At 40.4% G+C, this 26,322-nt stretch overlaps 2 protein-coding genes across 15 annotated transcripts in view; both read left to right on the top strand.

Annotated features, from left to right (window-relative positions):
• mbnl1 (muscleblind-like splicing regulator 1) overlaps window positions 1-20,088 on the top strand; it is a 53,118-nt gene extending 33,030 nt beyond the window's left edge. For 5 of the 14 annotated variants that reach the window (XM_030752689.1, XM_030752690.1, XM_030752687.1 and 2 more), the window contains exons 3-12: window positions 8,811-9,026; window positions 9,214-9,432; window positions 10,660-10,899; window positions 11,894-11,947; window positions 13,180-13,333; window positions 14,222-14,257; window positions 14,966-15,057; window positions 15,437-15,481; window positions 16,228-16,299; window positions 16,493-20,088. In XM_030752689.1, coding sequence (XP_030608549.1) covers window positions 8,811-9,026; window positions 9,214-9,432; window positions 10,660-10,899; window positions 11,894-11,947; window positions 13,180-13,333; window positions 14,222-14,257; window positions 14,966-15,057; window positions 15,437-15,481; window positions 16,228-16,284 — 1,113 coding nt within the window. In that variant the 3' untranslated portion in view covers window positions 16,285-16,299; window positions 16,493-20,088. The remainder of the gene's footprint in view (window positions 1-8,810; window positions 9,027-9,213; window positions 9,433-10,659; window positions 10,900-11,893; window positions 11,948-13,179; window positions 13,334-14,221; window positions 14,258-14,965; window positions 15,058-15,436; window positions 15,482-16,227; window positions 16,300-16,492) is intronic. The other 9 variants (XM_030752695.1, XM_030752692.1, XM_030752700.1 and 6 more) reach the window with 9 other exon arrangements.
• Window positions 20,089-22,256: 2,168 nt separating this feature from the next.
• LOC115796133 (ras-related protein Rap-2b-like) lies at window positions 22,257-25,772 on the top strand. Its single transcript, XM_030752395.1, has one exon. The coding sequence runs from the start codon at window positions 22,584-22,586 to the stop codon at window positions 23,130-23,132; it is 549 nt and encodes a 182-aa protein (XP_030608255.1). The 5' UTR covers window positions 22,257-22,583; the 3' UTR covers window positions 23,133-25,772.
• Window positions 25,773-26,322: the final 550 nt, after the last annotated feature.

Here is a 26,322-nt window from a genome sequence, read left to right as displayed (position 1 = left end):
AAAAAGGGGAAAAAAAAAACAAAACAAAAAAAAACCAGTTGATATCTGTCCATGTGTTTTTCTCTTACTCAATTGCTCTCTGTGTGCCTGTCTTGTTTTTTTAAGTGCATTCCTTCTCAGAATCGCAGTGTCTGGGCCTGTCAGGCTCACGGCAACCGTCTTAATCACTTTCTGCTTGTCTTCAATTCAGTTTTCATCCTTGTCATTGCTCTTTGCTGACCAAGGAAAAGCTTCTTGTTCCTTATTTGTTAAATCCTAAACCCTAAATTTTTCTCCATTGTGCATTTGTTTGTGTAATTATATATTATTGAGCTAGAACTCACAGTCAACATCCTTGCAAATGCAGGCTAGTCAGGATTAATCACGTGTTGTTGTTTTCTTGACCTGAAACAGTGGTGCCATCTGAAGACCAATTAGTATTAGCCCCAATTAGTTTTATATGATACTCACAAACAGCAACATATACAGCACATGCTGATTAGTAGCATCAGCCTTACTTGCAAAATCTTTTGGACTGGATTTCTTTCTAACTGGGTGGAAGTTAGCACTTGCTTATTACAGCTGTTGTTCTTACAAACTATAATAATAGTAGTATTATGGCCAGCATTATGGCTAGTATTATTAGTATAATAGTAGTAATATTATCTTCCATAATAGAAAAAATATAAAGCTACATCACTTGATAAAATGCCACACGAGAGGAAAAGGGTAAAATCTTCCTTGTGTTGGTTCCAAGCCCGAAAGACATAATCACACACAGAAACAGGATTAGGACAGTTGACAGTGGGATTAGAGCCGTGGATAGGATTACAGACTGTGAGATCAGATTACCATAATATATACCAGATTAAATCTGTTAGTGCTGCAAACTAAACTAATCATCTGCCCCATGGTTATTACTTGGCTACTGAGAGGAGAGACTTTTTTCAGTTGTCTGAGCCTTGTGCAGATGGTGGTGGAAAAGATGAGGGTTAGAAAAGGGAGAACGGAACGCTAGGAACAAAGAAAGGTATATAAAAGAGAAAAGGATTACTCATATGCCTTTAAACTTTTTTATAGCCCTAGTTTAGTGTTAAAATGCACCACAACGCTGCCACTCTGAAGCGATAGAAATAATGATGCAGTCTTGCACAAAAGAGATGAAAAGGCAAAATATGTGGAAGGAGTTTGGTACACGTAACTTGTCCCAGGCTAAGGGGCTTTCTCTGTGTGTGGCTTTGTTTTCTCTGCATTAAAAGATCGCTTTCCCATTTTCCCTGTCTGCCTATGGACTGCTTTGTAATGTAAGCTCATCATACACCATATATGTGTGTGTGATTGTGTGTGTGTGTGTGTGTGTGTGTGTGTGTGTGTGTGTGTGTGTGTGTGTGTGTGTGTGTGTGTGTGTGTAGATAGATAGAGTGGGGAATTTGAAAAGTGTTTGCTAGTGATGTAGATGCTGTTTAATGAGAATATATCACATCTCACTATATTACTCATTCTTCAAGTTTTGAAATGTCTGATTTAGATACCCCAGAAGGCCTGATATTGAAAAAAAAAACCCACCTCAGTCATTTCAGGAGCGCTACGATTCCTGCTCTTCTTTCTCACATTGAGGCAGGGCTCACAGATGATTAAATGAACGTTACGGGCCACACTCGCACCGTGAGCACCTGATGACTTTCATAAAGTGCTGCCGCTCAGATCAATACTCGTGTGATTGCTCTGTTATTACTGATAATGAAAAGCAAGAAACTGACCTCATCGCTAGAAGCGTCGCTAAACTGAAAGGGGACCATAGAGAAAAACTGACGTAAATAAAGTCACATGAAAGTGGGTTTGTGTAAAACAAGATAGCAAGAGAGAGCGGGAGAGAGGAGGGGGGCATGTAAGGAAGAAAAAACAGAGGGAGGTCTAAGTTTGGATCCAGGGCTCCTGTGTACGTGACATCTGACCTGAGGGATTTCTGAAAACCAACACCCTCTCGGGTGTGAATAACTCATTGCTCAGCCTGCATTTTGTGTGTGTGTGTGTGTGTGTCTGTCACTCTGTCTATATGGATACTTAGGTTTGTGTGGATGCTATGATGTCTCATGCATGTGGGTGTTTACATTTGAATAACAGCTACAGTTTGTGAAATATTTTTCTCCCAAATCCCTGAAAATCCACTGATAATATTCTGCTCACACGTTTCCCACAAACACACGACTTACCTTATCGCAGTCTGTGTGGTCCATGTTGTAACTCTATTCTAGCCTATAATCCTTTTCTCTCTGTCGTTGTTGGGTGAGAGTGGGGATGTGTCACCGTAACCATTATAGCTATTATCATAGATTAACACTCCCTCCCTTCTTCCTATCTCTACAACACCCGCTGGTCACATCAACTCACAGACCACTAGTCTTCACAATGCAGATTACTGTGTACATTGAGCCCCAGCAAGGAGATATGGGCATAAGTATAAGTGTGTGTTTATGGTCTGATACAGACATGCAAGCCCCAGCAAAGGAACAGCACCAAAGACCTCTACCGTCTTCTTCACTTTCTTCAAACCCTGCTGTTAATTTGATGCTAAATTAAGTGACTTAAAAGAAAAAGAAAATCAATTTTACTCTACTCTAAATGGGTATTATTGATTATGAATTGCTAATTGCTTAATGCTTGCAAATTTAGCGAGGACAAGATGAGACTATCACATCTGAATATTTCTGGCTGGCTCTTGTTTCCAGTAATTTGCTTGCTTGCTGTTTTATCGGCTACCAGGAAATTCCAGTCAACATGCACATTATTATACTGAGTTTGCTGTAGTTTATGTTTTATGCCATATTTGGGTGCACAGTAGACAAAGAGACCAACCGCTGGGTCCAGTCCTTTGAGTCTGTGCTGGTCTCCAGCAGAACAAAGCCTCATTCAGAGTGTGTGTGAAGAGAAAAGGGCTTTCATCTCTGTGTATGTTTAGACAGAAGTCAGTGGAACAGTGTAGCTTCACAGCACAACTCAACTGAATATCACACCATAACATCACACCACAGCGCCGGAGCATCAAAGATAAAGAGGGGAAGTAGAAAGTCTAACTGCGCCTTTAGTGTGTTTAAAAAGATGTAGGTCATATGGTACATTATAATATGCAGGATATAAATACATCCATGGCCACATTTCAAGTCAGTTCTAACAGAGATAACCTACTGTAACTAGAATAAAATTTAATGTGTTTTTATGTTTGTTTGTTTTTTTTAAATAAAAGATTTGGAGAGACTGACGACCTTAGGAAACTGTGTTGCAGGGTTTTGTTTTGTTTGTTTATTGTTTTTTTGTTTTTTTGGATGGGGCCAAAGGTCGCATCATGATACATTTAACAGGAAAGAAAGCCAGAAAAAATATTTAAATTACATTATGTTTTTCTTTTCAAATTGCTGTATTATAACTCAATATTGAAAGAAAAAAAAAAACAAGGTTGCTGATGCACTCTGTCTTTTTGTAAAATAATATGACAAGTTTATTATAGCAGCTATTTGGCAGGAAAAGACAGGCCAGCTGGTATTTAAGTTTTCATCAGGGTCTGGCAAACATACAGTCAGTCAGGGTCAAACCTGTGGCAACCTCGAGAGGATGTTTTAATCAAAAGGCAAAGGCCCACAAATATCAAAACAATTGTACAAATAATAATAAAAATAAATGACAACATATGTTCGAAAGAATTGATTATTCAAAGCAAAAAATTTGAATTTGTAATAGAATACAATAAAATAAGCTATAATTCAACCATTAGACTGTATATATGCTCATTTGGACCTCTTTGGGACTCTTTAAATAATTTAAATGACTAGAAAAATCAGAGTGTGGTTGAGCTGATGTTAGCATGCTGACATACACAAAAGTAGGGTTGTCACACCACCAGAATTTCACCCTCAAAATGGATACCTAAGAAAATACTTGATACTTGATGCCATTTTAAATACCACAAAAATGACTGACTAAATTAAGAGGCATGTCTTTTTTTAAAATAAAGAATACAATACTAGCTACTCCCCTGTTTGACTCCTGTGCTTCTGGTGTCTTGGGAGTGTAATTATTTGCTCTTTTACTTAAATAGAGCCGGTAAGGTCGGCTACTGCTGTTTGTGTCTAGTTGCCCTAGAATTTTCTCAGCTTCAATCTGGGGCTTGAAGAACCTTATTATGACATTAACATTATCATTTTATAATTAGTCACTATAAGGTACCTTAGCAAAACCAGCCAGCTAATTTGGCTATAGGGTAATTGCTAATAGCCAAATGGCTAACATTAACACATGCACCAGCCAGGTTAATGTTTATGACAACTGTTTAATACTTAAGCATTGTTGAAAAATTCCTCATGAAGGCCTTTTCCCAATAAGAGTAGTTATAAGTGAATGCTGCGTATCATTATTTAGTTGTGCCTCCTGTAAGAATAAAAGGCATCCAAGGCAGGTGTGGACAGTTCATAATGAAGCACCAGATCAGAGATGATAATATTCTGGCCTTGAACCACTCAGACTTTTATACCCAACTATAGTTAAGGGTTGCAAGTAAAAAAAAAAGAAAAGAAAGAAAAAAAAAAGATAAGAAGCACCCATTTTATTAGATACCTTTAACTATAGTCTTCAGGGGAAAGCCATTTTTCTTCACCTGTGTGGTGCTTCCCTCCTCCTCTTATGCTCACACACATGCACACTGCAACATCTTTCTGCATGCTTCGCGTCTGCGCCTTAAAAGGATGGGATCCAGCCCCACCCAGCATTCTTTACCCATTGGTTCATTGTTTGTTTAAATCCCACACAATCACCAAAGGAGGGTGTGTGTTTACGAGAGTGAGACAGAGCTAGAAAAGAGCGCGCTCAGGGTGGGACATGTTATTGCAACGTATCATCAAACACCCTGCCCGGTAGCCAGTGGGATTATTGTTCCCAGTTTGGCCTGGATTTTGGCAAGTCTGATCTCAGCAGGGGAAACACAGACACCCACTATTAATATAAAACATGGCCTGGACTGAACTTAAAGAAGGCAGGGAAAGTTCAGTAGAGCAGTGGCAGCTTGGTGAGAAAACTCAGCCATTAATAAAATCTTATTAAATGAAGTCGTTGTTGTGACCCATAATCCACAGTTCTGTTATTTAAAGAGTGTTTAGTAAATAAAATATTTCAAACAACTTGATATTTAATTATTTAATCTGCAATATTTGTTGTACTATAGTTTAGGACAGTTTATATACATTAATATATTTTATTTGTCCTAAAAAAAAAAAAAAAGCAAAGAAAAAAATACAGCTCTATCACTTGAACTGGGACACACATTCCTAAAGCACACTTTGAACAATGAAGACAAATATGTAAATGCTCTCTGCTCATCAGCCTCCACTGATTCTAGGGAATCAGCTAATGATGTGGCTGAATCACTTTGGTTGTTTTAACATTTCTTGCATGAAGCAGTGACAAATCAGTCTAGTCACTAATCCTATTCTAATTATCAGGTATTATGAAAGATCCCTTAAAAAAAAGGATTTGAAGCTTTCAGTGGGCTTCCATAGCACGGCCGATATTTTATTTGCATAATTACCCTCAAATCTCAACATTATCATGAGATATTGCAATTCTCTGCACAGACTGGGATCCCTCAGTGGAGTCAAAAGAGTCGGTCAGCGATAAGAATCGTTAGAGGAGATGTCTGTATCGTTCAGTGAGAATTTGCTTTTTTTTCACAATGGTGGAAGCACACACAAGCGGTGCACTCTGTTCCTTAACTCGTCGCGGCTGCAGGGCCAGCTGTATCTGTAGTATTTCCTTTGCTGAGCTTTTCTCTTTGGCAGCGATCAGGCAGATTCAGGAGCCACTGTGCATTAGAGGAGAAGTGTCTGACTGCTCTGTTACCGTGGACACCATCTGTAGCCGCTCCTCAAGGCTGGTGATGTCACAATAACAGACAAAAACATGATGCATGGGGCAACGTTTTCCTGTCAACCCTGTCTGCATCTCCATTTTTTTTTCTCCCCTCCCTGCTTGCGACGTTCTAAACTGATCACTTCTGCAACTTCTAAAATTTCCCTGACGCAGCCGAGCTCTCGCTACAGAGTCATCATGACTTTCATTCTCTCTCTCGCTCTTTCTCTGTGCAACCAGAGCGCTTTCTCTTATGTGATCTGCTTTTTTTTTTTTTTTTAATTCAAAATGGCTGCCAGTGATGGTTGATGACATTTTCTTTGGCACAAAGAAAAACTATTGAACTAAATTCAAAGCAGCGTTGTCTTTTTTAAACCCTTACCCTCCCTCCTTAACACAAACGCACATCCATATGCACGACTGCAGTAACAAATCCAGCAGTTGACGGTTGGGGTCATGTGAGGTGAGCGCAACATGATCTTTTATGCCTTTTACAACAACCCCCCCCCCCCTCCTCACCTAACGCACACTCTCCCTCCTCTTGCTGGATGTTGTTGTCACTCTCTGGATGAGTGCTATTAGAACCTGCTTTCAGCTCCTCTTTTTTTTTTTTTTTTTATTCACACATATGTGCAATGCACTCTCCTTACAGACACACACACACACACACACACACACACACACACACACACACACACACACACACACACACACACACCTCGAACTGTGAAGGCCAACTCAGCTTGCACACAACCAGGGCTGCCCAGGATGTTACAGCACTTTTCCAGGTGCTCAAAGACACTGTAGACATAAGATGAAAGACATAACAACAACAAAAATAGTGTATGTGTTAGTTCAGTATGAACACTTTTAAGTTAATCCAGCATCTATTTTATTAAGTGGATTAGGAAAGGGCCACACATTTTTGTTTTGAACAGTGAATAGTCGATCTACATAAACCATTTTTCTTTGTGTATGTGTTTGTATTCACACTAAACAAACGAATCTTATATTCCTCTTTATTTAATTTTAGCCCAACATCTTTTGTATCTCGTATCACTACTAGAATTTCAGAGTAAGATCAACAAATTTCCTGAGTGACAAGGTATTATCTTCTGTCTCATAGCTCTTGATCAGAGTTTTTATATAAAAGCAGACCACTAGCGAGCTACGTATCGAGCTCCTTATCTGTGCGCTCTATTCTGTTATCTAAGCAGAAGAGAAGATAACAGGCACAGAGAATAAAGGGGACATGGTGACACTTATAGTCCATGCATTCTTAATTGCTCTTAACCTGCCATTTGCAACACAATCTGCAGTCATTTTAAAAGGAGCTCCAAGTAGAACTTGAGATTGCAATTTCAGACAAGTGGATAAAGCAAAAATACCTTCAAAAAGGGCCCCCTGCCATCAAAGTTCCCCTCCCTGCTCCTTAACTCTTCCTGTTTCCTTTGCACCTGTCTGGTGCTCCAGTGTCAGTGAAAGCAAAGGAGATGGAAAAGTGGGGTGAAGTCATGACAGAGTATAGAAATGAATCCCAGTGGGGTCAGCTCTGTCAGTGAGGGAGAGCACAGGCTGGCGCAGTCAGATCAGCTGTGCCACAGAGCTGAAAGGAAATACCTGCCTTTCCTAAACTGCGGACGTGTTTCTATGTACGCTCTTATGTTTGCGTGACATACATTTGCCACCTGTTAGGTGAACCTGACCCCAATGTGTATGCATTAATGCATATGCATTTTTGCTTGCACAAAAATGTGCTTGCACGTGTCATATGTTTTCCTAGACTACTCCTCTTCAGACTGAAGACATAATTGGATGCTCGCAACAGGCAGCAGAAAGAGATCCCAGTCTTAGATTATTATTCAGAGGCTTTGGAGTGTGACCTCCGGATGACTGCTGATATAATATAGACAGATCATATGAGTGGATGGTATTTATAGCATCATTTAAACATGTAGCCAAGCTGGATGTCTGGAGAAAAGCACTGCAGCATCAGTTGACCTCCTGGGGCTAGTGTACACATACACACATGTCCCAGCTGGGACTAGCAGAAATAGCAAGCTGTTAACAATTAGTGATAGACTCGGGCCAGACTTAATGTAAAACCGAGTGTCTGACGTTGAACTAGCTATAAACAAGGAGGCTGGATTTCACTAGGATTATGATGCATATCTCTTAGAACATGCACCATAAATTCTACCAAGCAATTTTATTTATTTTAGTATTATGTACAATAAGAAACTCCACTGTGTAGTGGGTTACACGTTCGCCTAACAAGTGACTGCTCCCTGGTTTGATTCCAGGTGGAGACAAGAATCCCTTTGGGGTTGTGTCCAAAAGGGCATCTGGTGAAAAATCTGCCAAATCAAACATGTGGCGACCCCTCGTGAATAAGAAGCAGCTGAAAGTAGCTTTAATATTACATGCAATAAATGTTAATTTTTTTTTTTTATTGCTCCCAGTCTCGAGGATAAATGTTGGACATGCTAATGTTGAGCAGATATCGTTACCATGCTCACCAAGCTGAGACTGTAAGGAATGCCATTAGTTTTGCAGGTATTTGATTGTTGGCCAAATAACTGGGTAAAACTCGGCATCGTGATGATCTTAGATCATCCTCACAGTTCTTCGTGAAAAGAATGGGTGTCCATACAAATTTTATAGCAAGCAGTTTAGTTGTCAAGGCACAGAGTGCCAATTTATGTAATAACAAAAGTCAAGTATCAGATTAATAAAAAAAAAACATTGCCATAAATCTTTGCAATTAAAACACTGAAAACCTGCCAAAATCTTTGAAAGGTTACAGGGAAACTTCTCCAACTAATCAATTTAAAGTCAATAAAAATCAATGAAGTTTGTTCCTACCTTTTTTTTTTTTTATGTCATATTTCCTATATTTCACTCTGACTCTGGTGTTAAATACTGTCACTTCTCAGGGCCGTTGTTCCAGAGAGAACTGCAAGTACCTGCACCCTCCTCCCCATCTAAAGACCCAGCTGGAGATTAATGGCAGAAACAATCTGATCCAGCAGAAGAATATGGCCATGCTCGCCCAGCAGATGCAGCTTGCCAATGCCATGATGCCTGGCACGCAGCTACCACCTATGGTGAGAGGACACACACGTATGAACACACCACAGCTACTGCCCACGGTGAGGTTACATACATGTAAAAGCTCACACATATACAGTTCCTTCATTATCTGTGTGGCTCTTTCCAGTCTTTCGAATCCCTTTCATGTCAGTGCGTCTCTTTATGGAAAGCTCGCAGTTTGTGCTTTGCACAAACATCGATCTGCTGTCCTTTTAATTTCTCTGCTTTTATTTTGTTGTGCTCTAGCCCATGTTCTCGGTGACACCAGGCCTGGCCACCAATGCCAGCGCAGCAGCAGCTGCAGCTGCAGCCTTTAATCCTTACTTAAGCCCTGTGTCACCAAGCCTGATGCCTCCAGAGATCCTCCCCAGCACTCCTGTTCTCATGGCCTCCAGCCCTGCAGTCAGCCAAGTCCCCAACGCTGCTGCTGCAGCCCAGAAACTGCTGAGAACAGACAGACTTGAGGTAAAAGACTAACTGTGACAGACTGTGATCTCCCCTCTTCCCCAAAGAATCTCCAAACTCTAATAAACTGTTCCTCGTGGTGTTCCCTTGGTTTGTCAGAGTAAAGTTAACCTCATTGATGATGAGCCTGTAAACAAGACAAATATTGATGACAAGCAGCTTAACAAGCATGACAATAATGGCACCCTTACTTGATTTGCATAAACAGTTTCTGGAACAGGATTGTATTATAATAGCTGGTGCAATTATGCAAAGTAGAAACCAACCGAAAGAAAATAAAAAACAGGTTGATAAACTGTGAAATGTCATCAGTTTATCACGTGTAATTCTGATGAACTGCATCTCAATTAACTTCCTGTGAAGTTTGTGCTTTCACTCATTACACCTCACAAAATGGCACGAGACGAGTATAACAACAAGAGCATGTTATTTACAAGAAAGTGCTGAAACTATAATCAGCGCTCAGCTTATACAAACGGCATTAAAATGATACTTTTGTCATTTTAAATAACTGCAATTTCTTTTAGCATTTTTTATGTGCAAAGCCTCACAGCCAAACCAGAAATATGACAGCCATCGTTTAAATAGCAGTTTTGTCTGTTTGATTGCAGACGTATCTTGTTCAGTGGGTTTCAATCACAAAAGTAGCAAGTGCAATATAAAGTTAACGGTTCCCTTTATTTATTTATGTATTTATAGAGTGCATATTAATCTAATTCAGTCACACACTGCTGTAACGCTGATAGGAGTAAGGCACAGTGGATATCAGGGAAGTAACAGCCGCTATACAGTACATCTAATTTAAGAAAGTGCTGCCCTCTGGTGTCTCACATATAGACTTAAAAATGTCTGAGATCCAATACATAACTGTCCATAAAGGAAAAAATGCATTATGAGATTATATGTGTTTGTGTTAAAGCGCAAATGGTTCAACATAGTGTGGACCTTCCTGGGTGTATTACAGGGTCTCACCAAGAGTTCATGTTAAACAGGAAGTATCTGCATAGATCTTGTGATCTTGGATAGAGGAAGGCTCAGCAGAGGCGGAAGTATTTGTCACAGGTTAACGTGTTTTGATAAAATCACTTCCATTAGTATCATATTATTAATATTTGACACACAAGTACACAAATCAGGAAATGTATCACGTGTAACTGTTCTTACACGGTGCTGAATTTGTACATAAAGCTTGTATATTTTCATTAATCTCATCCCACTTCTTTGTAGGTGTGTCGGGAGTATCAAAGGGGCAACTGCTCTCGGGGGGAGAATGACTGTCGCTTTGCCCACCCCGCAGACAGCACTATGATCGACACCAACGACAACACTGTCACCGTATGCATGGACTATATCAAGGGTCGGTGCTCCCGAGAAAAGTGCAAGTACTTCCACCCGCCAGCTCACCTGCAGGCCAAAATAAAGGCTGCCCAGCACCAGGTGAACCAGGCCACAGCCGCCGCAGCCATGGTGAGCAATCTGCAGAAGCGTGCGCACACTCATTCACACCCACACAACAGGTTTTACATTCACGTTACGGTTAGTGACTGTAAAGCAGATATGTTCTGTGTTTTGTACTCATCTTCCTGGTTGGTATTATGTAGCATTTTCAGTTCTGCTTTTGCCAGGTCAAACTTTAAAGGTCTGCATGTTAATTTGGGTAAAAGCTGCCCTTATCTGGATGATAAGAAGAAGGATTGGACAATAGTACAATACAAGTATCATTACTCTCATGCTAAGCCTTTTTGGTTGTTGTTCCTTTTTTCTATCATCACAGAACACGAGCAGAGAGTCCAGTTCCTCTCTCTCTCTCTCTGTCTCTGATGGCCTGGCCTTATTTGTGACTCCATTGTTTCTGTGCTTCCTATCTATAACTTCTCTTCCTCTTGACATTATTATAAAGGATTCATTGTGCTTTCAGTCCTGTCTTACAGTAACAGCACCTGTGAATAATAGCGCAGGCACACTTGTGTGCCGATCAAAGTGTTTCTACATGCTTTTTCTTTGACGTAGCGAAACAGAAAGCTCGGGGTGAATTGTTGCAATGTGAACCTGACTATGATGTGCACAGTGAAATGGAAACCTGTGAATATGTGCTTCCATATAATTTCCTGCTCAGTCACTGAGAATCGCTTCCAGTAATGGTTGAATAATTTTCTCTTCGCTGTATTCATCCATCTCTGTGTGACAACAACTAATGTAGATGAGTAGTTATCATCGATTCTTGATGATCATTTAACTGTCGAGCAGTAGAGCTAGTGACCACACTGTGCATGCCTTAGTCCTGTTATCCCCTTGTATATTGCATTCCAATGATTTGTTTTTTTATTTGTTTTTGTTTTTTCTCACCTATACCCAAACTGCACTGCTGCCCCCATGATGCACCTCTGCTTGCTGGTTTATGTTAATGCGCTTGAACCCCATTGGCCCATTGCCATCATGTGCTCGCTGCCTGCTAATTAAGACTCAGTCGGCTGTCAAATCACTGAAGCGACCCCTCGACGCAACCTTTGACCTGGTACTATGACCTTTCACCTTTTAGCTTGGCATGTGGCTTTGTTGTAGAGCAGTGTTTTAACCAATGATACCTAGCTATTTCTGTTGTCGTTGTTTCAGTGCAATGTCTGTCTTTTCCTCTTGTTGATCTGTCATTATTACCTGTGATGAAGTGATTGTGGCTTTCTGGGATAAAAAAAAAAAAAAAAAAGTTGCATCCAAACAGCTTTTGTCTTGTAGAGATCACCGGAAGCTTCAATTGAAATGTCTAATTTCTGAGGAGCCACAATCAGTTCATCACCCTATAGCTTTTCTAACAACAGTCAGTGAGGGCTAGGGAAGTAGAATTTCTATAAATGGTGGCATGGCTTCAGTGTAACGTCTAAGTCAGTGGTCAGTGTTGTGGAGCAGCTCAATCAAATGTGTGCATGTCTGTGTCGCTAGTGCATGTCAGATGGATAAGGGTGGGGGCTAAGAGGGAAAGCCTTTTGAAATCATACAGGAGTGATCCCACCGTAACAGATTATTACAGTTCAAATGATAGTTCACTCCATCACCAAATGTTGTCACAGATATTCAGACCTCAAGAATGGCCTCAAGCCAAGATAAAGTCCACACGCAGTCTTTATGATTTAAACAGCAGGGAATCCGTGTCTGAGTTACGTCCCTTGGCCTAAGACCATTTTTGACATTTGTCTGCGAGTGAACCATCACTTAAACATGCTTACACAGTTTATCATGGAGCTAGCAGTGCAGCCTCCCTTTTCTCTGTGCTTCTTACCTGTTACACCACTTGTTAGCAGCCTTATTGTTTTAAAAGTTAATGCTTGCTTATGTTGCATTTAGCCAGCCTTAATAGTACAGAGTTAACAATCCGATATAATGAACATATGAATGCTTATTAGCTAGTAGCTCCAGTAGGCACCATGCTCCTGCTTGTGTAGTACTTGTGTCAGACTGCTGCTTGCTTGCTACTGATGATATGATGATATTGTTATTGTTGTACACACAAGGATGTTGTGACACTGCTCCTTGGATGTCCTCTAACGTATGTACCTTCTTTTGTTTTCTTTCCCGTTTTTGCCTCTTTCCAACACACTCTCACTCTCTCTCTCTCTCTCTCTCTCTCTCTCTCTCTCTCTCTCTCTCTCTCTCTCTCTCTCTCTCTATTCCACGTACCTCTCTTTTTTTACCTCTTTCTGTCTACCTTTTTATTTTCTCTCTCACTGACCTCCCCTCCTTCTGGATGGGCAGGGCATCGCCCCTAGTGTCATGGCTCCCCTGCCAAAGCGGGCAGCCCTGGAGAAGGCCAACGGGGCCTCTGCCGTGTTTAACACCGGCATGCTCCAGTACCAACAGGCCCTGGCCAGCATGCAGTTTCAGCAGCAGGCTGCTTTCCTCCCATCAGGTATGGCTCCCAAAGCAACCGCCACGAGTGCTCTTACCAACCCAGTGGATGGCTGGATCAGTCTAACCTGGCTCCTGCTTGGCTGGGGTCGGACAGAGTGGTAGATTGCAGTACAGAACAGGGTTTTTTTCCCCCCCTTTATATAGAGGGAAATTACAAAAATAGGCAAATAGTAACTCTAGATTTTATTCTAGGCTTGCAGTGATTGCATGTGTGTATTTCAGTGTAGTTTAAAGGCTAAGAGAGCTTCAAAAATTTTGCTTTATGCTTTGTCTGGCTTTGCATGGCCACTAGGTGTTAAAATGGGTCATAGTTTCAATCTGTGAACTAAATGCCTTAATATAACTCTTTATAGCTACCTTCACCCCATAGTAGATGCAGGCCCAGGATGATAGGTATGAATATAAGTAATACAAAGAATTATTTTTAGTTTAGTAGTTTGTTGGTAGGCTGTTAGACTTTCCACGGTGTGATCACTCGTATTTCGGTGAGGGGCTTTGGCTTGGGCTGGGATGAATGGGGCTGGGTAATGGTATCTGGTAACAAACAGCAGTCTGAAGAGTCTGGCTTCTGCACACATCTGCTGTACCTCTCACTTCTGTTTAGAGTGTGTACGTAATTTTAAATGCTCAGTAGTTACACTCATAGCCCTGCTATCACTCTGTCATTCACACAAAGATGAAACATTAGATTAATTTGATTAACTGATTTCCTAATGATGAGTTCACATCTTCGCCTTTTCCAATCACTGATGTCTGTGTCCAAGAGATATTAACCTTTTTTTCCCCCCACATTATCTCTCCCTTCACTCTAACGAACCTTGTGATGGGCTGTTTTGATTTCTCTTCCCTATCCAATCCACTTCCTGTTGCACTGCATGATGGACAGGCTCAATATTGTGCATGACACCTGCAGCCAGCGTTGGTAGGTCCCGGCTTTCCTTCTTTAGTTGTTTGTAACCTCATGTATTTGAGTCGCAGTTCTAGTGAAATATACTTTGTTGTGTTCACTGATAATTTTGTTTGGTGACCCGAGAGTCACTCCTTTCCTTATGTGAGGAAACCTTTTGGGATATGAAAGCTAAGCAAGAGTCCCCACAAAGAAATGTGACTTTTAAATGTTTATTACACTGACCTTTATTATTTTAATCTCTCTACTTCGTATTGCTTGACGACACTTGTTCTCATGCTCGTTCTAAACTTGGCTTTTGGCTGGTTTAACCTGACACCTGTAGAAACCCTTTTAAAACATTAAACAAAACTGAGGGGGTTTAATTAGAACGGTGGCCTTTCTCGCCCTCTGCCATATTCTAGGTTTTTTTTTCTGGACATTTTTAAAAATTTAACGCATGTCATGGCATTTACCGAAAGAGTGCAGTATTAGTAGTTTAATTTATTACACACAAATATGGACGTAAGTTGCTGCTGGAACAGCTACACTGTGCCCAACCGGGGCCTTAAGAATGCTTGATTCTTATCAGTGTCGGCAGAGGGAACAAAAGGGTACCAGTTCAATCGAACCCCTCTCTGACTCCCTCTCTCTCCTTCTCCTTCCCTCATTTGCCTGGTGTTTATGTGGCTACACTGCACCTCCTGTATATTATTTGCTTACATGATTTTCCCTCCAAAAAAGTTCCCATGATGCACGGTGGTACTCCAGCCACTGTGTCTGCAGCCACCACATCTGCCACAAGCGTTCCCTTCGCAACTGCCTCCACCAATCAGGTTTGCACCTCTACCTCCTCTCCCTCTTCTCTCTCTCTCTCTCTCTCTCTCTCTCTCTCTCTCTCTGTCTCTTGATTTCTATCTATCTATTGTTCTCAATGCACATGGATAATCTGGGAATGCTTGTGTGTTAATGCAAGGGTTGGGTAAAAAGGCAGTACTCCCTCTTGTTGGCCTACACTACAGTCCAACATAAAGTTTTGTGAACACATACCAAAGTAGAAAAATCTTCTACAACATGTAGTATTGCTCCAGTTTAACTATAACTTTTTTCTACCTGTGTTTATGAAAAAACAAACAAAAACAAAAAAACATTCTGTATTGTATCCTAATGTGTGTCCTCATTGTAACCTCGATTTTTGTCCTTTCCCATTTTGAGGACTCTTCCTTATCAAAGTTGACTTCCAACGAATACATGCAATTGGTATGTATGAGGTAGTTTTTGTTTTGTTTTTTGTTTTTTTCATTTTTAGAGCCATTTGCACAGCTTGTGCAACAGTCGCTATCTGTGCCTGTTCTTTTTTTTCTCTCTCTCTCTATCTATTTTTTTTTTCTGCTGCTTCTTCCAGCACGTAAAGCAAAGCTTTGGACATACTCATTATCAATGTCAGAAAAGTTTTCAAATCAGTCTGTGAGATGATTTGCTGCGACTTTAATTTCAGTTCTGTTGGAGGCCTTTTGTAAACAGTGAGCTACATTGCATAATTTTAGATTTCTGTTAAAAGGATTGATGGACAGTTATGATGAATCGTTATGCAGCTGTTCCTCATCCTGAACTAGTTTTATACATTTTATTGAGCCGTGCAGGTCAACAACATGGAGGAATTAGATTTGCATGGGGGAAGCCACCTTACTGACAGTTTCCCATCCCCCCACCCCACCCCACCTCATCTCTCCCTTCTTTTTAATCCTCCTCCTCCTCTCCCTGCTATCCAGAAGTGTCTGTTGATTCTCATGTATGACACATCTGCATCAGTTGTGCCACAACTGTAGCCAAATTGCTTTTTCTAGCTTGTCATTTTTGTCTCTTTTTCAGCAATAACCTCATCTTAATGTGAGGGGATGATGTTAAAAATGTGCTGATCTGTACTTATTTGTCGGCCAGCATCAGCTTTGTGCGTTTTCAGTTTGGGATCCTTCATTTGATCTCTGTCTGTTTTCTATCCCCAGATTCCAATAATATCTGCAGATCATCTGAGTAGTCACAAGTACTTGACTCAGATGTAGTTCCTCTCAAGAACAGTGAGTTCCTATTTCAACCCTCACATTCTCTTTATTCATCACAAGTTGTTTGTTTTTTTTTTTTCTTCCCTTCATTTTTGTGACTCATGTTATCTGGCTCAAGATTCCCTTGAATTTGTAGGCGCACAGAGCACAACTTCTAATCACACTTTACCATCAGTTTGGTTTAAGCTAAATCCACCGTCTCTTGCAGATCAAATGAATGTGTGCTGGCACCGTCCAAGCCAAAAGAGTTCAGCCTTTATGTACATAACCTTCAGAATGTCAAGCAGTGGGACAAGGAGGGTCTGCCACGTCTCATCACACGTGAAAACATCAAGGGTACAACACACGATCTGTGCCATCTTCCCACATATCAATGTCAAGACGAATTTGCTGTCAAATTCAACATCCAGCTGAGAGAAGAGCATATCTTGGTGCCAGAGTCAGCGTGTCTCTCCCTCAGTGGGAAACGTTCACATGATACCTCTGTGTCGGATTGAATCATAGCACTCAGTTTCTTCTAGTTATTATTATTATTACTGCATGCACAGAAGGTCAAGAGCGTTGTTACATGAGACAACATCAAGTGCTGGTACATTAGTAGACCAAGATTTCCTTTCCTTTTTTATTTGTTCTGCTTTATTATTATTAATAATATTATTAATTGATAGCCATATTTCAGCGTTTACAAGAGTAATGCAAACATGCACCTTGAATTTGAATTGAAATCTGAAAGGCACAATGATTTTAACAGGATTTTGTTCGCCAAATGAATTAGGCATGTACAGTATTGTGTTTTTACAGCTACTAGTGAAACTAGATGTTGACATGAGGGTCTTGGACATATGAATGTTCTGGGTAAACCAACATACCTGTGTACCTTGAAAGCACAGTCAGGCTAGCTTTTCTCACCTTGTCATGTGCTATAAAGGCCATACAGCTAAAACCAGAGTGTTAATTCAGCAGTGTTATTTGTTTACCGAAGGTAAAAGTTTTGTATGGCTCTCTTTTTTTTGTATTATTTTTGTTTTAGGAATCTCAACCGTGAGTGTTTTTTAACTTTTTTTTTTTTTTTTTTTTCCAGAATTAATCAGTTTTAGAAGTGGGGTTCTTGCCAAATTAATTTGTTTGGTATTTGATGGTTTGTTTGTTTTTTTGTTTGTTTGTTTAAAATCAATAATGGAGGGTTTTTCTAAAGTTTTTCATACCTCTTTTTCATAGACTAGTGTTCTTTATGCTTGTTGGAATTGAGTCGTTGATCAAGTCCATTGACTCTAAAGCCTGGTGAAGTAGAGGGTGTAGCTTCAATTGACATTGCGTTACCTTGTTTCCCCCTCTTGTAAAGAGGAGCAGTTCTTAAACTGTGTCTCCCAAGAAGCACTGTTGAGCCATGTGTGGATGTGAACTTTAAACAAGAAGCCCAAAGGTCTATTAGGTCATTTAAGCCACATGTGCACTTGAATGATTATTTGTCTAGTCGCCATGTTTGTAATATCACATCCCATCCCGAGTGAACTTTAATTTTTTTGAGGAAATACAGCATGTTAAAATGTTTGCCTTGTATCTCATGCGAAACATGAAGGTTTTCATCCACATATAGATCTGACTATGGAAACCAAAGCACAGTTTTTTCTCTCAAACTTGTCCACAGTGGGTGGATACAGAAACATCTCTGCAGAGGCTTAAACAATTAAGGAAAGAGGTTTATCATGTTTCATTCATCTGTGTGATTTATGTTTTCACAGCAGCGTGTCTTTACCGATTGTAATGTACCTAACAAAGCCTTAGATTACAGTTAATGGGTCCTTGCCCAATCAAATGTACTCTCAATCACCGTGCAGGTAAAGAACACCAATGATGTTTTATAGTTCTCTCACATGTCGCTTATGATCTTTTTTTTCTCTCTCTCTCTGTAACAGTAACAATTACTCTCTTAAATTTCATTGAACTTATGTGTTATGTACTACTTAAGAATTTGAATCTATTTGATGTATGTAGTTTTAGATTATTTTTTTCTTTTCTTTTTTTTTGCCTTACTATATATTACTTGACAACATTGATATAGCCGTTGTAGATGTTGAGGTAGTATGACATTCATAACTTTTTTTTCAAACCATATAAAGATAATGTGTTAGTTTTAAATATTCACTTCATTCATATAGCTGGATGTCTTTTTCAGTTGTGTTACATTGTCAGTTAATTTTGTTGATGAGAAGACTTTTTTTTGATACGAGGAACAAGATCAATTGATTTGCTGCCACCGCAGCCGTCTCTGAGTTAAAAAAAAAAGCAAACAAAAACAAAAAAACAAAACAAAAAAAACTGTTTTAACCAACTTAAATTTTTCCTTGTAACATGTCAAGATCATGTTTGAAAATACTATATTGTACTGAAATATAGACTGTCCATGTTTTAGAGTAAAAATTATTTTCTACTGTATCCATTTCAAAGAGATATGTACTTTTGTTTTGTTTGAATATTTCTTAAGTTTGCCCTGAATGTCAGGCCAAAACGAGCATTGAGATTTGACGGGTGTTTGGATGTTCGGTAGATAGCGAGATTAGGAGCGAGAAAGCAAAGACGTTTGTTTTCCAGAGGAATCAGAAATGCTGCAGATTATGAGTTCTAACCTAAGGGACGAAGGTTGTCTTTTTGCACTTCTGTAAATAGTCAAATGAACAGAGAAAAAAAAAATGTGTATCATATTGAGATATTATTTTGAATAAAAAAAGATCTATAATTATAAGGAATTTTGTTAGATTAATTTAAATTCTTAAATTAGAAGACCAGCTAAAAAAAAAAAAAAAAAAATTGCTTGCAAAGAAGGGCACTAGTTTCTTGGCCAATGCATTCAGAGAAAGCTATGCGCTTTTTGTCTTATTTTATGAGTGGCTAGTATTGCCAGGGAATGTTGTAGGGGAGTAGATATCCCCATGTCATGCTAACTCCACCCCACTTGTAGGATGGCATATCCAGTAATATCCATATATCATTTGTTGGACTTGGTCATGCAGTATCGCTGCTCCCATGGTACAGTTGATGCATAAATCCGTCAAAAAAAAAAAAAAAGTGTATTCTATTATAGTTTGGTTTGACTGCATGTAAAAGTACAAACATGTAAACAAAAGATAGATATGTAAGGTAATAAGATAACACCTTCAAACTACAGAATACACAATATTTGTTCTTTGTTTTTCAAATTATCCATACAGTAGATAACATCCACAGTGGGAAGACGTAATACTTTAGAACAAGTCATCTTACTCTTGTGTGATAAAATATTTTCCGAGCAAACTTGTTATTTAAAGAATGAGAAAACATTAGCACTCATCCACCCCCAGATACGTTCTCATAGCCGTATAATTACAGTCCACACTGACTCACGGGCAGTTGTTCCTGCTATCATAGCTGTGCACTCAGCAGGTGAAGGCTCATCACACCAAATGCTTATTTGGCAAATTTAGTCTTTAAAAATGAATGTAACAGTCGCCAGACAACATCAGACGTGTTTCTGACTCAAGGCTGCTTTGTATAGTTGCTACAGAACCAAAGCACCATTTTCTCCAAACCACACGTTCAGTCTTCAGGCTGCAACTGAGGTCTCTCTTCCCTGCTGGGTGCACATGTACGCTTTGACTGCTTTTTACTTGTAAGTGCACCCACCAAATTATGTATTTGCTAACAGTTGCCACACAGTAATGTACTATTCTGTCTTCATATTTGTTTATGCACATTTTATTGTTAATTGACTCTTGCTGTATGGATGAAAAAAAATCTGAATAAAACAATATTTGATTTGCTCACGCAGCTGTCTGTGTGGTTCCCTGCATCTGTGTTCATTTGATTTGAGTCAGCACCGCAAAGGTGGGCATGAAATTTCAAGTCAATGTAATGCAAAATCTTTCCATCATCTAATTGAACTTGCAGGGTTTTTGTTTTGACCCAGTTCTTAGGTGAGGAGGACAGCTTGTAGTCAGTATTGTTTCTGAACTTCAGTCTCATTACTGCGGTCTTCTCCTCAAGGGTTCGGTGCTATCAAGACAATAATTCTGGAGCAGCTCCATGGAGAGCGATATATGGCATGTGGAAGGTTACATTGATTGTGCTCAGGGCGATTTTCATGAGACTGTGTACATTATCTGGGTCAGAAATAATAGTGGTGCTGTTGAATGACGCCGATACAGCTCACATAAAGACGTGAGTTCTTGTGAATGTGTTTCCTTTTCTAGGGAGAGTGAGTGTGTGTTGCTTGCACTGCTTATAATTTAAATATAACTATAGTTCGCCATGCTGGGTTCAAGATGTCAGATACCTTTCAGCTGACATGGAGCTCATGCACAGCATTCCTTCTTTGGAGCCTTTCAAGAAGCAGCCTGTATTTGGACAGGTTTAAAAGCAAATAGGGATGTGGACAGAATCTGTGGGCTGCATCTGTATGTCACTAATGGAGTTCTTGCAGTAGCCCCTCAGCCACTGATGAGAGGCCAGTGTTTTCAACTCTGGGCTCACACTGTTGTGGCACGCTGCCCCTGACAATGTTTTAGAACCTCCACCTTTTCAGTTTAACAGGTTCTAGAGCAGATGCCTTATTGGTGAGAAAGCAATATCAGTTGTTTGGTTTCTGTGCAAATTATCCAGCAAAATCCAACTAAGACCTATACTACTTTAGCCGGTGCATAGGAGTAACTAATAAATCTGAGGCCAGTCTTTTGTCTAAGGGTCTTACTGACGGTCATTCATGCATTCAAAAGCACAGACAGTGGGAGGAAGAGGTGCCAGTAGCAGCCTAAAACAGCGTCACCATTACACAAGTTGTCCAGCAGACAGCAAAAGGTTTTTTTACATACTGTGGTCAGTGTAAGGGTCAAATTTAGAGTCACCAATTAACCCCACTAATTGCATGTCTTTGGACTGTTGGAAGAATACCCAGAGAGAACATGCAAACTCCACACAGAAAGGCCATGGCCAGATGGTGGATTGGACCTTCTTACTGTGAGACAACAGTGCTAACCATCATGCCACCATGCTGCCTCTTTCTGAACAAGTTAGTCTTATTTATATTGATATAGGTTTACAAAAAAACAAACAGTGTTGTTTGTAGTTTCTGTGACTGTAAAAGTGAATGTCCTCATGATGTTCTGATCTTTTCAGGTTATAGCAGCAGATGAGGAACAATACATGACCCATAAATCATCAGTCTGCATTTGCATTTACTTGAACCGCGCTGAAAGCAAATATTACATATGGGAAGTTGAAAGTGACGCGATGAAGTGACGCAAAGCTCTACACTGCATCACAGAATGGGAGGAAACACAGGGACAGACTTTTCAGCATGACTGCTTACCAGCACATTACCTTCCCCATGCACATCGACACTTTATTTTGGTCCAGCTTTGTGATCACTATGCCAGTACTTCTCTATAAATAATGCAAAGTGGTTATAACTATTGCATTGTGTCTACTGTTTATCTGTAGAATAGCCAGCCTTTGTAATGCCTACACTTAACACTACGCACACACCCCTGGCAGCTCTTGAGTGACTTGAGACTATCACTTTACTATTTTCTCACAGCCCTTTTGTTATTGTGTTACAAGATTTGCTCTGATGTGCATGTTTACATCTGTATTTGTGTTTTGCAAACTACTGGATATCGAGATTTCCTTATACATCAATAATAAATAAAGTATCAATCTATCTATGTGGCGGTAAACTGACATATGCGCACTGATTACGATTACTGGCTAACTAAATAATCCTATTAGCAGACAGACAATTACAGAGCCTATTGTTGCGAGCAGTGACCGTGAATATGAATATGAGGGCAGAGGTCATGCAGATCAGGCCACAGACGTGCATACGCCTGCAGTATCGGTCTGTCTGGTCATCTGATCGCTGTGACTGAAGGGTGTCGGCGCCTTTAAGAAAACGGAACTGAGTCTCAGCTTTTGACGCGCTCAGGATGTGGGCAGGAAACGCCATGCAAAAGCAGTGAAGCGATCACGCTTCGCGGCCGCCGTTGCACAATACAGTGCGATCAAAATGTGTCTTAATTCACCACGCTGATGCCCAGCAGCGGCCATTCTCCCCGGATCGGTGCTCCGCGGCCCTTACAGCGCAGGAGAGGAGGATTTGCCGGCGTGCGATTTGACTCCTATCCGAGCCAGAGGGCAGCCTTCCGAGCCTGCTCGGCTTGAAAACATCGGGGCTGGTCAGCGGGTGGGAGAGAGGAGGCTTCGTCGCGGAAAAGGAGGTGTCTGTTGTTTTTTTGTTTGTTTGTTTTTGTTTTTACCTCTCCACAGCCATGAGGGAGTACAAAGTGGTTGTTTTGGGGTCGGGCGGAGTCGGCAAATCCGCGCTGACGGTTCAGTTCGTGACGGGCTCCTTCATCGAAAAGTACGACCCCACCATAGAGGATTTCTACAGGAAGGAGATCGAAGTGGACTCGTCTCCGTCGGTGCTGGAGATCCTGGACACGGCAGGGACCGAGCAGTTCGCCTCCATGCGTGACCTGTACATCAAGAACGGCCAGGGCTTTATTTTGGTCTACAGCCTGGTCAACCAGCAGAGCTTTCAGGACATCAAGCCCATGAGAGACCAGATCATCCGGGTGAAGAGGTACGAGAGGGTGCCCATGATCCTGGTGGGAAACAAGGTGGACCTGGAGGGGGAGAGAGAGGTGTCTTCCGGGGAGGGCAAGGCTCTGGCCCAAGAGTGGAACTGCCCGTTTATGGAAACTTCAGCCAAAAATAAAGGATCAGTCGACGAACTGTTTGCAGAAATAGTCAGACAGATGAACTATTCAACTGTCCCCAGCGGTGGCAACAAGTGCTGTTCATGTGCCCTGCTCTAAACAAACAAACATACAGAAACTGTGCATCCGGGCTGTTTGAGCTTTCGAGTCGTCCTGCAGGCTTTTTGCAAACGTATTCTCTCTCCTCACACTGTTGTCTTATTGTTGCACACACACACACACACACACACACACACAAATCCACAACAACAATCAATTATGTATCATATTCTGGAAAAGTGTTTACATGACAAAGTACTTGAATGTTTTGGGAATTTTTTTTATAGCTTTGTAAATGACACTTCTCTGGAAATGTGCCTCAGTGGGAATGTCTTATTGTGAAACCTAAGAGACACATGTTTTCTGGTAATCTTTGTGTGGGGGGGGGTTTGCTGTGATTTTTTTTTTTTGTGTTTGTTTTTTCTCAGTTGTACTGTTTGTATCTAGGGGGCTGGGTTTGTCTGTCTTGGAGACTGGCTGTTCTTGTGTTGGGGGCTATTGCACCAGATCCCCAGGCTTAGATGGGATTGGTTACCTTTGGGGTCTTTTGGGCTGGTGGAAGGCCTGAAAGTGTTTTTTTTTTTTTTTTTTAAACAAACAAACAAAAAAACTGAGTAAATTATCAATCACCACTCAAGCCTTGCACAGGTTGCTCAGATCAATAAATCAATCTCAAACAGTAAAGCGTGATACAAGAGCCGCAGATCCACCCACTAATACTGTATTTGAAGATGTGGACTGAGGTGGAGTTGTTGTGCTGACATATTTTAGTCCCCCCTACCCACCCCTCACCCCTGGGCTGGTGAAAGTGGATTTATTGTGGAACTTGCACTTAGCTGACGGTGTCCTTCCCCAGTGTGCACAAACGAGGACCTTAGTGCATTGCTGTCGCTACACGGGGAACGCCGTGACCCCATGTCAAGTGCCTTCCTAAGAAATCTTCTGTGACTGTGCCAACTCATGAGCCCTACTTCCTCTGCAGTGCGTCATGACGGCAATCAGAATTTTTCTAGCAGTTTTCAATATACAGTTTAGTTTCATTTGTGGGCACAATGAGAGGCGCTTCTTCCTATTTTACTGTAAGGAAGCTTTGCTTGTACTAGACCTGCTGTCTAAAGGGTCAGATTCAGTCTGTTTCTCGAGGTACTACTCCAACAAGAACAACAGAATAACTTTACCCACTGCGATTCTGGTTCAGTGAATGGAAGCCATGTCTGTGTGTATTATCTAGCTGGTTTTTGGTTGTTTTTTTTTTTTTTTTTAATTGTTGTTGGGGGTTTTTTCCCTTTCTGAAATGTGACTTTTTTTGACTTACCATAATTGTATTTCTCTCTTTGGACAAATGCCATCCACCTGTCAGTTTGGAAGACTTGTAATACAGAACAGATTTTACGTAATGCTGTGTGCTGTGCCTGTCTGTGCCGAGGATGTGTATATGCATTATACTTTCGGGGTATTTTGAATTTGACTGTCACTGTAAACAACTTTAGGGCTGAAACTGGTAGTTGATTAATTCATTAGGCAACCAACTGCTAGTCAGAAGTCACAGATAACAAATGAATTGTGTAGCTATACACAAAAATGGGATCTAGGATGGCTGGGATGCCCTGTAAAATGCAAATAAGAACATGATGCCATGATTTGCTAATCATTTAAACCATTTTAAGTGAAAGTGAAACTGAGAAGTTTCATTTTATGTGAAAAATATTGATTTTTCATTTTGAATTTGATGCCAGCTGGATGCTTCAAAATAAATTGTGACTGTTTTTTTTTTTTTGTAACACTCCAAAATTGTTTGGAACTGATGACAGAAGCAAAGTGTTTTGTCACGCTTGCTTGGTATCAGTTTAGCATCCAAACTCCTTCTACAGAGCCATGCTGTTGTAATTTTTGCATTGGCATTGTCTTGCTGAAATAAACAAGACTTATCTGTAAAACAGATCATCTGAATAGCAGCATATGTTAGTCTAAAACCTGCATGCATTGTTCTCCATTATTAGGTCCTTCACAGATGTACAAGTGGCCCACGTTGTGTGCACTACAACAGTTTTCCACATCACCTCAGTCCACCTTAAATGAGTTGGGCCTAGAGAAAATTTCTGTTTCTCTGAATCTTTATATGTTTTTTTTTTTTTTTTTTTTTTTTTTTTTTTACATGTTAGAGTTTTAATTTGTGGGTGGAGTAACAAACTGTGTTCCTGAGCTCATGTCACTGTTTCTGCTACAGAATCATCTGTTTTTAAATACAGTGCCACCCATGGGCCTGAACATAACAGCCATTCAATAACTGTTTCCAACACTGCAACATACATGCAGCGATTTTCCCGGACTCTCTGAATCTTTTAGCAGTGCACATCTCTTCCAGTTTTTTTGTTGCTCCTCTCACAACTTAAACTTAAAAAGTTGATGGCATCAAATTTGAAATAAGTATGGGGGGGAAAAGATAACAGAGTTGCAACATTTTGTCTAAAATCATGTTCAAATGATTTTGCTTTTATTTACATTTTACAGCTTCCCAGCGATTTGAAACGGAAGTCACAGTGAAAGTTAGCGGGATGTGCAAATGGGACGTCGTTCAGTTTTGGAAGTGTTGATCGCACAAAGAAAGTAATTTAAGGATGTCAGTGAATCTGTCATGCATATTTTTCAGTGCTTTTGGATTTTTATACATATCAATAAAATACTGATTTACAATTTAAACGATCATTAGTTCCAGCTCGGAACCGTTTCTACTATTTTTTTTTCTCATGTTAGCTGTAACTTTTCTTGGTATTTATATTTTATGCAGTTATACATTTTTGTTAGGACCCTGGGAACTGCCTTAATTCTACATGGCACAGATTCAACAAGGTGCTGGAAACATTCCTCAGAGATTTCAATATAATAGCAGCAGTTTCTGCAGATTTGTCAGTTGCACATCCATGATAAGAAGCTCCTGTTCGACCACAACCCAAAAGTGCTCTACTGCATTGAGATCTGGTGACCATTTGAGGACAGTGAACTCACTGTCATGTTCAAGTAACCAGTTTAAGGTTTGTAACATGGTGCATTATCCTGCTGGAAGCAGCCATCAGAAGATGGGTACACTGTTCTCATACAGGGATGGACATGGTCAGCAACAATACACAAGTAGGCTGGAGCATGCCAACAATGCTCAGTTGGTACAAAGGGGCCCAAAGTGTGCCAAGAAAATATCCCCCACACCATTACACCAGCAGCAGCCTGAACTGTTGATGCATAACAGGATGGA

This window comes from Archocentrus centrarchus, chromosome 17 (genome assembly GCF_007364275.1).
Source record: "Archocentrus centrarchus isolate MPI-CPG fArcCen1 chromosome 17, fArcCen1, whole genome shotgun sequence".
NCBI lineage: Eukaryota > Metazoa > Chordata > Actinopteri > Cichliformes > Cichlidae > Archocentrus > Archocentrus centrarchus.
This window is presented reverse-complemented; position numbering and strand designations above follow the sequence as displayed.